Raw genomic sequence first — 12975 nt, 5'->3', positions numbered from 1 at the left:
GATAAGATTTAATGGTCTGTTGCCCCGAAGGTAGGCAGTTTCAATATCAGTCCATCAGTAAGTATTTATTGAGTATTTGCTATGTGACCAGAGCGTGCTAAGGGCCGGGTTTAGATCCAAAGATCTAAACCGTCAAAGGCACAGGAATTTTCCCGATCTCGGTGGAGATGCAGCACTAAAATGTATTTACTATGCACTCACTGCAATCCAGGAACTGTGCTAGAAACTAGGAATACAACATGAATTTTAAAAAGAAAGACATCTATCCTTATGGAGCTCCTAGTCTAGCAAGGGAGAAAGACACATGTTAAAAATTATTTACAGTTCAATCAAATATGTACAAAATGCTCTGGGAACACAGAAGAGTGAAAGGGATTAGTTCTGCCTCGGGTAATTGTGGAAAGCTTCACAGAGATGGTGATATTTAACATGGAGTTTAATAAATTAGTGTTAATTAAGCAGAGAATTAATAATAAAAGCTAATATTTATTGAGTACTTATGAGGTTTCAGGCATGGTTCTACATGCTTGTGAATTGACTCATTTAATTCTCACAGTAACCCTATCAGGTACCTTATTTTTCCTATTTTACTGATTAAGGAATTGATAAGCAGGTTAAATAACTTGCCCAAAGTCACACAGCTAGGAAGACATCAAAACTAAGATTTGATTCCAAAGTCTGGCTCTAGAACCTGGGCCCTGCACTATCTTCTGCATATCTCACAAAAGAAAATAAAAAGAAGGAAGACAGTATTTCAAGCAAGTCAGTATGTTTGAAAAGCGTAGTTTTTATACATGCTGGGAAAGAAATGCAGCCATTTAGACCTTAAATCTAATACACTAATTTAGACCTTAAATCTAATACACCATCCATGGATATCAACCAGGTAGTAGGGTCTGACTGGTAAACCCATCTTTTCTCAGTAGGAATTCATAGAAAGGACCCAACTGAGAGGCAATAATGAGGAAGATAATCCAGTTTTCTTCATCAGTCTTAATGATATAAAAGGGCAAAGGGATGTACTGATTAAGGTGTTGGCCATGTGAGCTAGAGCACCGAGTGGTTATTCCCAGTGTTAGACTAGGACTACAGGGTCCTGCATGCTATCTCTGCCCCCTTGGAAGCTAAAAATAGCCTCAAAGGCCCTCAGTCCTGTATCAGGGATGGTCTGAGGCCCTCAGGTCAACTTGGCACCCAGCTGATTTCCTTTTCAGCAAGCCCATATCTTGACTTCCATTTCGTAGTGAAACAACATTTACATATATATGTGTACATATATATGTATGCATGTATGTGTGTGCATATATGTATATGTGTGTGTGTGTGTGTGTGTATCCCTTTTATGCAGCTGCCAATTTTATGAAAGAAACAGAAATGAAAGGATTCTGAGGAAGAAAACAGTGATCAGAAATAGTGGTGGAAGATTGAGATAAAGGAAGCAAAAGAGGGCTGTCCTCCCACAGTAGGTGTAGAGGTCTCCTTCTGCAAGATGAACCAGGACTTTCTGAAGACGCCCCTGACATTCCACAGGTTCGCTTGTGCTAGAGAAAAGAAACTGAATAGGAGACAGTTTTGTCTCCTCACTGAGAACTGAAGTGACAGTGTGCACATTTGGCCCGGCTAAATGAGAAACGTGCTTTATTCCCAGGCAGCATATAACAGAGATTTGAGAGTCTGCCAAGACTTATAAAGTCCCCCGAATGCTTCCCACTTCTGTTGATATATATGAGAATGAATTCTCATTCTCTTTATGAAGCCAGGAATGTATCTCTAACGTCTTTGAATTTCTGGGTAGGAAAATGAATGGTTTAGGGGCACTAGTGATGTTTTCATCTCTTCTTCCTGCTGCTTCGAGTAAGAGATGGACTGCATCTCATAAGACTGGCAAGACAGTGTTGGCAGGAGACCAGTCAGCCTGATCGAGTGGTTTATTATTTCAATTGAATTGTGAGAGAAAGGAGAAAAGTACTCAGATAAAACTGTAAGACCGTATTAGATACTACAGAGCATAAAAGAGATGGCACAGAAAGAAAAATAGTGGAGGACTATCCCAGCAATTTTCAGAAGATACCAGAGAAATGGGCTGGGGCTACATTAACATTCTCAGTTGTCTTCTATACCAACAAATAGTGATGAAAAAATATTAAACTGAACTTTAAAAGAAATGAACAGAATTTTGTAAATATCATCTCTTACATCTTACGGGGATGTGTTAGGATGTGATTCCTGCCTGGAATACGGCCATGGAAAGGTGTATCTTGTTTGGAATAAACAGGTCTAATGGAAGGGCTGGGGCAGGAGCAGTATATGTCAAAAAGATGTACACATGCACGGAAATCACACACCTGAAGGTGAAGCATGGAGGAAGCAGCTGCAGCAGAGTGAAATGAATGAAATACAGAAATGTTACCCTGGGACTATGTCACAGACCTCATAACCAGATGGTTAATAGGGACAGGCAAGATAGAGGAGTGATGTAAGCCTTTACAGACTGCAGATGAAAATCCCACTCCACTAAAGGCAAAACATCTGAAAAATTATTGAATTGCCTTGTTGTAAACTTAGTCTCACAGAAGAGAGTGAAGCAACGAGGGGTCTGGCTGCATTGGCTTATTTCTGGCTCCTTATAAAAATCTGTTTGGGAGAAGTGGCAGCTTAAAGCATCTTGAAGGAAAGTAACATTCCATATCATCTGTGAGTTCACGAGGCCACAGAAAGGAACTCTGAGCTTGGACGTTCAAGTATCCTCCACCTTTAGTAAATCTCATTTCAGGAAGTTCGGACAAAACAATAGAAAACAATCCCATAGTCAGTGACTCTGACCTGAAGACAGATCACGAAGAATGAGAAGCAGGGTGCCTGGATGGCTCAATCAGTTGACTGTCTGCCTTTGGTCAGGTCGTGATCTCAGGGTCTAAGATCAATTTTAGTGATTCTCAGTGGAGAATCTGCTTCTCCCTCTCACTCTCTCTCTGTGCGTTCTCCCTCTCAAAAATAAATAAAACCTCTTTTAAAAAAGAAGAATGAGAAGCTGTCAAATAGAAATTTGATAACCTAATCACTCAGTTTCCCAATGAGTAAAAAAAGGGTCAAGGATTTAGATAATCAGCAGTCAGTGGTCATATTAGAAAATAAATATTACCAATGATGATCAGAAAAGAGTGGTATCAAGGATTAAGGATATTTGGGAAATACCAAAGCCTCAAATTATCTGAATTTGGAAAAAAATATTAGGGAAAATGAAAATGTATTTTGTCTGTTAAAAGTTAACAAAAGAAAAAAAAAAGGAAAAGGAAATACACCCACTATTTAGGGCAGATGGTATATTGCTAACTTATAATTAGTGAGAACTGTTCAATTCCTATTATCTTTCTAGCATCCACATAGAGAATGCTCTTATAACTGAAAAGGGTAGGGAAAACATATTTGAGAGTTGAAGCCCAAGATACGTAAGGATATAGTAGAAACATATCACATCAGCTTCACTGAATTTAAATCCATATTGCCGGGGCACCTGGGTGGCTCAGTGGGTTAAGGCCTCTGCCTTCAGCTCAGGTCATGATCTTGGGGTCCTGGGATCGAGACCCACATCGGGCTCTCTGCTCAGCGGGGAGCCTGCTTCCTCCTCTCTCTCTGCCTGCCTCTTTGCCTACTTGTGATCTGTCTGTCAAATAAATAAATAAAATCTTAAAAAAAAAATGCTTCCTCTTAAATCCGTAGAGCCTGGCAAGAACTTGCCTCTTTAAAGTCTGAGCTACCTACTTTAAAAGAATATAATAGAGCACAAAACTGTGCTGAGCCAACCAGAGTCGTACCCAGACCTCACTCATCTGTCTCTCCCACTTGTGAGCCCCTCCCACTCTTCTCTCCCCCACTTCAGTTCCCAGATTTTCTCTTGCTTCCTTCCCATCTTTTGGTTTACTTGTTTCTCTCACCTTCCCTGCCAATCTACTACTTTATTTCCAGGCTGGTGCTTTGTCTCTGCCCTCCCTTTCAGCATATTCATGCTGAGTCCTCAGTTATCACAGTTCTACTAAAAGTAAACTCCAGATTTCCTTTTCTCACTGTACAGACCCCCTCCCTGCCTCCTAGCTCAGAGGATATAAAAAATAAATTATATGCTGTATTTTTGAAAGTATCTTTGTATGATATTGCTGTATCACACTGCTGAAAAATCAATGTTGCCTCAGGTTCTTTAGAAAAGGACCTTTTTGGTAGAAGAGACCAGCAAGCCTGAGGTCTGACCCCAGTGAAATTCCCCAAAAGTAATGAGACCTTTGACTTGAGAACATTAATGACGAAAGATGTTATTGAGAATCAGCATAAATTTAGTGAGAACTAACCAAATGATCTCATTTCCTATTTTGATAGGTTTATTAGGAAAGTAGTGAACTTGGAGCAAAAGATAAGATGTGTGACAAATTGGTAATGGTACAAGTAAGGATAAAATTATTAAATAGCTATGTCCAAATAATTTAAATATTGGATCCCTTTCACACACAAGTCACAGAGATTGCCCACAGCACACTGTCCTTGGTCCTGGCCTTTGAGTAGCACTTTTATTCACCCGTTTGGAGAAAGTACGCTGATCAGATGTGTAGCAGACTTCAAGCTAGGAAGAATAGTTAATGTGCCAGACAATAGTCACAAGTTGAAAATACTTCAATCACCAATTTTTAAAAAAAGGCCCAAACTAATAAATTCATACTAAGCATAATAAATTATAATACAACAGGGATGGGACTGGGGCCCCCAATTCCTCACTCTTTGGTCCTAAACTTCATATTAAACAGAAATATTGACTGATCCAGTTTTTAAAAAGTATTTTTGATCATCCCAAAGATATAATTAACTGACGAAGATGTGACTCTTGGATTCTGTGGTCCTTTGCAATGATAATTTTGAGGAAAATTTGTATTTAAATCAGATGTGTCATCTATACTTTAAAGACTTTATTTAGCATCACTTTCTCTATACACATGCACAAATGAACATTTCCAGTAATCAAGGATGGCTATAATCAGGGTGTATATCCACACCCTCCTTGGAAGAATGTAGGCTCCCTAATCTCCACAAATATGTGTCCAAGAAGGACTAGACCAGCCATCTGTCCTTTACTGATTATATGTGTCTTTCAGTGAACTCCACATTCCAGACGACTTCTCAGAGGTATTCATAAGCTGACAGTACTAAGTGGAAGCTTTGGGTTTTAAACAAATGTCCACGTTTTTAGGCACAGAGAATAGTAATTCATTTTCTCTGATACTCTTTCCCAAAATAATTTAAAATGGTTACCATTATTTTAACCTTTTCCAGATTAAAAAACTATACTATCTTAAGAACTACGATAACTTTTTAACACCATGTCCTAATAAGTTTTAGAGGCTAAGAGCACCTTGTTTTATTTAGTTTCTACATTAAACAATAATATTTTAATAAATAACAACAGAAAATCTCTAATACAGAGCAGAAGGCATATTTAATATACACAGAATGTGAACTTGCCTCTTACAATAAAATGTCTTGAAATATACATTGTGTCTTTTGAATAAGCCTTGATGACTGTCTAGGGAGTTTCTTATTTAATCATCATCTGAATATTTTCTGGTGATTTCAGTCAAGCCATGATCTGATTCAGCAAAACAACTGCTTTGACTGATTGATTTCCTGGATTGAAAATATTATTTTCTATCACATATAAATAGCTTTATAGCTACCTCATGGACTTATTGCCTTAACATATTATGAGAGATATTAAGCATGTCCAGATACTTTGACTGTGATTATTTTGTATTTAAAGAAGGGCTTGAATATTTTTATAATTCTCATATTAATAAAACTGTTCAGTAAATCAACAAGTAGCTATTAGGCCATACAACTCTGTGCCTAATATTACACTATTTAGTACATGAATAAATGAACGTATATTTATTTTAACAAATATTTGAGCACCCATTATGTTTCAGTGATCTGCAGGAGCAAGATATGCCACAGGAGACACAAAGATGAATAAAGCCTGCTAGGAAACTGCATATAGGGAGCTAAAAATAGAAAATATCTACAACTTGAAGTAGAATTCACTAAATAGAGAAATAACAGATGAGTCAGCACAGCAGTGCTTATGACCATAGAATTTGAAGTCAGGCAGCACTGACTGAATCCCTGCTTCATCATTTACTTAATTTTGTACCTTAAATCTCATTCACCTCCTCATGTGTTGAAGTTTAAGTAAGACAACGCTTTAAAATCATGGCATTGGTCTAATACATGTAAGAACTCTAAAGCTGTTTGTTATCATTGCTCCTGCATAATAGATAAAATACTATATAGGTCACTGGGGGAATAGAAGAGAAAATGGGGAGGGGAGAAAAACAGGTGGGGGAAAATTGAAGAAATGAAGAAGATAAAGAGACAAAGAGATCACATCTTCAATCTGGTTAGGAAAGGTGGTAGAAGAATTGAGGCCATCTTCATGAAGCAGTGGCACGTGAGATATCTTTGAAGGATGGCGAGGATTTTTCAAAGTGGAGATAAGAAGGAAGGGTATTCTGGACAGAGCATTCAACATAAATTTAGGCACCCGAGGACTCAGCTGACAGATGTGGTTCATTGTGGAGCATGTGTTCAGTCTAACTGAAGCACATGGTATTTGGAAGTGACCAAAAAAAGATATTGTTAGAGAGCCTTAAATGTGAGATAATATGTAATTTAACAGATTTTTGAGAAAGGTAGCAAGAAATTTAGTCTGTACTGTACAGCCTAGATTAGGATGACATTACTTAGGTTGGAGTGGGGAAAGAAAGAATATGAGAATGAGACTTATCATGTGGGCTCTTAACTGCATTAGAAGTAATTAGTCATGGTTACAGACTTAGTAGACATGTAGTAGACACAGAGGATTCAAAAGATATTGCAGATCCAGAACTCACAAGACTTGACCATAGACAGGTGAAATGCTGGAGGAGGGAGAAGTTAGAGTAGACTCAAACTCAAAACCCTACTCTTGTTCACAAGATGAAGGAAATCAGAAAGAAGACCCAGCTTTGTGATGATGATAAGTTTAGTGAGTGGAGAATTCAAGGTACCAATGTCTAGTGACAATGTTCTTCATGCAGCTGACAAATGTAGATCTTGAGATCATGAGAGTGATTTGGAACAGAGATATTAATTTGGATATCAAGTGCCCACCTACAGACTATAGTATAGTTGAAGCTCTATCACCAACACCTGGAAAAGAAAATTGTGAAGACAGTCTTGTAAAGTTTCTATCTTCTTACTCCTTGAGAGATGCACAAATAAACCGTATACAATAATGTAAACTTTGTTTCAGTCTGAAAGCTCCAAGTCACAGCATACTGTCATTTAGAGCTGAAATAGAGAAAAAATAAAAAGGGGGTAATGAAGGTCATAAAAAGAAGAGAAGAAAATAAAATGCTGAAGAGAATACAGGAAGATAGCGTTAAGTAAGAGTCAAACCTCCTTGAATGCAGACCTTGAATTTAAACAAAAAATTCTCTTGTTAAAAGTTAAAAACAAAAGCAGACAATCTTAACAGCATACTAATTTGACAAACATTGTTACATCCTTCTGTTTTTGTTTTATGCAACAAAGTATTTCTTATTGTTGATGAAACGTCTTCTGTGCTTCACATATTAAACACACTTCCAATTAATATGAAGAACAAAGCAATGTGTAAGTGCATGAAAACTCTTCAGGGGTGAATGAAGAAAATCCTAGTTCTTTAAAAGAAAAAGAGCATCTTCTTCTAGATATTAGGTGAACCTAATTAATTAACATAAATTAGAATTTTTAAATAATGAAAAATACTCTTCAACACATGACAGGTGGGTATGCTATCAAAGCACTTTTTTGAAATGAAAATCTAGAATCCAAATGCAGTGATATAAATGCATAGCATTCGCGTTTTTATTCCCCTCATTCCTGGCAATCTAAAGTTTTCTAGTTTAAGTGTATCACCCTTTGTCAGTTTTTATTACTTTTGGATCCTTCAAAGTTCAAAATTGGGGAAAAAAAAAAAAAGGGAGCCACGATCACTGAAAAGGTTTCATTTCTTCATCCACAGAAACAGCTTTAGATCATCTAGTGGAGAACCTAAGGAATGCAATCAATTAAATATTGCGTTTCTAAGCTGGAGATAGACACACACACGTGCACACACGTGCACACACACACACACACACACACACACACAATTTGCCCATCTTTCAGAAGACAAAATTTCAAGCTACAATTATGAAAAGTAGATCTATGAGAACTGTACTCTTGGAAACTTCCTAAGTTACATAATGCAACATTATATTAAAAAAAAAAAAACAACAGAGAAATCTAGACTGATCCTAATTATTTCCATGGCAATGTTTTACAATAAGCCCTGTCAGTCATTCGGTGCCTACCTTGTAGGATGTCATTGGAAAAGCGCTGCAGTACCTTGGAGCCTTTGGTGAACTGAGCAACCTAGAGCAAGTCGTGGCCATGATCGATGAAGAAATGTGTATCAACTGTGGCAAATGCTACATGACCTGTAACGACTCTGGCTACCAGGTAAGGATTCTGCGGTAAGTGGGATGCTGTGAGGCATGTTTCTTCTGGGCTTTCGTAGCAGAAAGCATCTTGTGTTGCTGAGGGCGACCAGATGTGCCCAGTATTACCCCTCAGCAGGGGCTTATCTGTTCTCTCATTCTTTAAGCATGGGAATTTTTTTTCGAAGGAGAGCCGTAACTTGTACTAACTGTGCCACTATCCAGTGAATGGTGTTATTTTAATACCACTGTATCACCCAGAACACTGGAGGGAAAAATCCAACCAGAAAGAGAAATCCACCCAATTATGGGTGTTAGGAAGCATTGGGCTTTAATACAGAGAAGAGGGAAGAGAACTACCACGTATTGCCATGACCCTGAAAGGACTTGAGTCTTTCTACAGCAAGAGAATTCTCTTCCATTCAGTTATTGACTGGGCTTCTACTACAGTAAGAAAGAAAAAAGCACCTTCCTACCAGGGAAAGTGTTGGGACCCAGAATTCCTTTGTGACTGGAGAAGCCAGCAGGTTGTATTCTTATCACATGAAGTGAGCTGTGGGTTCTTCCCAGGGCCTCACCCTTCTGCAGAGAGGCTGCCAGGGGACCACACAGAAGATGCAGGGATTCAGCTGTCTTCAGTCTCAAAACTACAGACTCACGTTATTCTCATTAAACTTTACAAGCTATGAAGAAGTAGAATAAAGTAACACCTTTTGAGACGATTAATGAAATTTTCAGGGTAGATAAAATGGCCCGTTTTTAAGAATTGAAGTTTCTTTAGCTTATGCAGCCTGAAGGAAGGTCCCATATTGCTCGTGGTGGGATTTTGCGTATTCTTCTGACCACCTAATAGAGATATAACAGACATATTTTAACTTTAAAAAACTCTTCCTCTTTGACATTAGTTCCATACCAAATTTTTTTTACCTAGTGTGTCACTTTTTTTTTTTTTTTTTGTAGCTGAAAGGTGTCTCTAACAGTTATTTTGGAAATGCTAATCCCATCACACTCACTTTCGTCTTTCCTCTAATTAACTAATTTGAGATGAGTCAAGAAGTCCTGTCACTAAAATCATAGCGGCAGGACTCTAATAGCTCAAATCTTAAAAGTTATGAATCCTACCTTAGAATTCTAGCCTTGGTAATGTCAGTGAAAAACAAAACAAACCAACCAACCAAAAAAAAAAAAAAAACCATATTAATGAGGAAAATAACAATAATTATACATTTTAAAAGATTTAAAAAGTCCTCCTTTGACTCTTCTGTCTCAAAAAAGATAAAAAATAGAAAATCAAATTCTTCAAACTGAATATAAAATTTTATATGTCTGCAAGTTTATAAAGCATAAAATTTTTAAGATATAGGCATTATTTTATTTTCAGTTGCTTCTTGGATTTCTATTTATAAAAGGGTACATAAGGAAGAGAAATAGTTTTTACTCATTCAAACAGCCATCCAAGATGTTGTTTTATTTTTAAAAAATGGCAACAATTTATGTGGATGAAGTTTCTTATGGTTTGTCATATCTACAGTTCTTATTCAGTTAGAATATGGTTGTTTCCTTGAAGATCAGACTTTTTGTATATTAAGCAGTCTGACATAGTATAATCTAATAAAACTATCTTCATTTTTATGTGCATAAAAGAGGAAAGAATTATAGTTACAAGTAGCTTCAATTGAGAGAGGGCAACTTTTTTAACCAAAAAATTATTTTCAATTGGATTATGACATATTTTATATGACAGAGGATAAAAGTCAGAATCGAGGATTTATTTCATTGAAAATCCTCACACCTCAAAACTGGCACTAAAGCCAACTTTTTTTTTTTTTAAACTCCTGTTTTCTTCTAATTTGAAATCCAAGCAAATACATTCACTGCCTCAGCTGACTGTGACACATTCTCATCCTTGAGAATGAGGCACGTTTGGAGAGAAAGCACCCCAGCATCCTCAGGCAGCAGACACCCCATCCCGATAGGAGGGGAAGGACCTGCGCTCTGCTCAGAACAAAGCAAACGAGAGAGTTACTGTTCTGCAATCTTTTCTTCGGACCACACAAGAAAAATACCTTTAAGGAATTTTAAACAATGTATTTCTTTTTTTTTTTTTTAATTTCTTTTCAGTGTAACAGAATTAATTGTTTATGCACCACACCCAGTGCTCCATGCAATAGTTTCCCTCCATAATACCCACCACCTGGCTCCCACGACCTCCCTCCCCATGCCCCTTCAAAACCCTCAGATTGTTTTTCATAGTCCATAGTCTCTCATGGTTCTTTCTTCTCTGGTTTGTTTTCTTTTTCTTTCTTTTTTTTTTGTTTTTTTTTTTTCCCTCCCCTCTGGCACCTCTGGCAGCTCAACTGTTGCTCTAGCTGACCCCCAGGGCTGGGCATCCTCTGTCCTCTCTGAGTGTCTCTCTATTGCAGTGGAGGAAAACGTTCCTACTAAAATGGTGGCGTCCTTGACCTTTCTGGTCAGTGACAGCAATACCCTTTGTTTGCAGGCTATCCGGTTTGATCCCGACACCCACCTGCCCACCATTACTGACTCCTGCACCGGCTGTACTCTGTGTCTCAGCGTCTGCCCTATTATCGACTGCATCAAAATGGTTTCCAGGACAACACCTTATGAACCAAAGAGAGGCTTGCCCTTGGCTGTGAATAATCTGGTGTGTTAAGGTGATTTGTGAAACTGTTGCTATGAACTTTGAGGCCACCTACCTGTGCCGATCTTTTTAATTGTGACCATTATTTTCAGCTTTTGCTAAATTGAAACAAATAGATAATTTTTAAATTTCTAAATGAAAACTATAAATTTCTAAATAAATTTCCAAATTAAAAAAAAAAAGTCTCCTGCCAGTGACCATTCAATTAATGGTCATAAAATGGAATGATTATTTTGTGAGGATAGTTGTTAAATAACTGAGTAGCCATTAATTGGATATTCACCATTAGCTGTCCATTCTGAAAAATATTAACTTTTTTGTGGCAACTAATGCAATAGTTTCCAAATTGCCCTGTGCTATGCTCTGTCTTTGATTTCTAATTGTAAGTGAAATTAAGTATTTTAGAACAAAGTACCATTTAACTTACAAGAAAATGTTTCCTAGGAAACATTTTATAATTAAAAATTACATTTAATTTTAACACTGTTTCTAAGCAAATGTAATTAGCTCCATAAAGCACAAATGAAGAAAGTCAAATACTTATTTACTGTGACAGGAAAAGAAAACCAAAGAGGGTTTGCAAAACTTTTTTAAGGCCCCTTTGTCAAAATAGCTTCTCTGTGGGAGGCTAGATACTCAAGTGGAAGTATTTGGTAATCATTCGTATCACCCGGCTGGTCCCCACTCATGCCTGAGATGAGTAGTCAAACTCTACCAATGAATCAACATGACATTCTTCTTTAAATATTTAAACTATGTTCGTAACAAAATAAGATATTAGGATGGAGCCCTGGTTAAAGCCACTCTTTTGCTGTGCACAGATCTGCTCTGTCTGCTTCTAATAGTAGCCTTTGTGATTATAGCAATTAATGTTTGAACAAAGCCCAAATTATATGGCAGTGGGTCACGTGCTTCATTATTCAAGAATGAAAAATATAGTATTGGTAATATATATTAAGTGTGCAAAACTAATTTGACTACTCTTTATTTTAGTGTTTCTTTGTTTAATTTTAAAAGTAATCAAATAATAGGAAATATATATTTTCTGTTACTGCCAAATAATATTTTTATATTTCTCTCTTTTCATAATCAGCACATAGCATCACATAAATTCATTTATCTCTTTGTGGCATATTTTAATATGAATCCGTAAGTAGCAAATCTTTAAGTAACAACCTGTGGTATATTTCTATGAAAAATGCAAGATCTAGAAAAATAAAATGTTTGTTTATGCACTTTTAGAAATGCACATTTACCAGAAAATCTTCATGATTGAATGATATCAAATAAAATTTCATAAAGCATTTTAAACAACGTGGTTTCTGGCTGCCTTTCTTGGAAGTACAACATTATGTCAACGATTTAGATTTCGGGGTGAAGTTTTGATTAATCCTATAGTGCATTCCATCCAAATGTATATATGATGCTAGTTCAGATCTAATGAGGGTAATGACAGTACAGTTATTTTAATGTTTCACTTCTAGTCCTTCTTACCCAGGTTGTCCTACTGAATTTAATTCCATTCTGCCAAAATGCGTCTTTCACTGGGCACAGGCCAGATTTCTTGCAAGGGTTCATGGGCAGAGATAAATGAGAAAATGGCAACCGACCATTAAAGGTGCCATCTTCACTATAAGAAAAATCAATGTCACTTAATAGGTATTCCTTAGATAGTTGTAAAATATTAAGGACTCAAATAATAGACTCACTTTTTTGTTCCTTTCATGGTGGGGGCATTTTACCCTTTGCACTTGATAACACCTTAGAGAAGGG

General features: G+C 37.0%; 1 protein-coding gene across 1 annotated transcript in view; it reads left to right on the top strand.

Moving 5' to 3' along the window:
* Positions 1-12453, top strand: part of DPYD (dihydropyrimidine dehydrogenase) — an 841951-nt gene extending 829498 nt beyond the window's left edge. Inside the window, exons 22-23 of the mRNA XM_044238740.1 lie at positions 8422-8562; positions 11041-12453. Of these exons, the coding sequence (XP_044094675.1) occupies positions 8422-8562; positions 11041-11214 (315 nt within the window). The 3' untranslated portion in view covers positions 11215-12453. The remainder of the gene's footprint in view (positions 1-8421; positions 8563-11040) is intronic.
* Positions 12454-12975: the final 522 nt, after the last annotated feature.

Source organism: Neovison vison, chromosome 2 (genome assembly GCF_020171115.1).
Source record: "Neovison vison isolate M4711 chromosome 2, ASM_NN_V1, whole genome shotgun sequence".
Taxonomy (NCBI): Eukaryota; Metazoa; Chordata; class Mammalia; order Carnivora; family Mustelidae; genus Neogale; species Neogale vison.
This window is presented reverse-complemented; position numbering and strand designations above follow the sequence as displayed.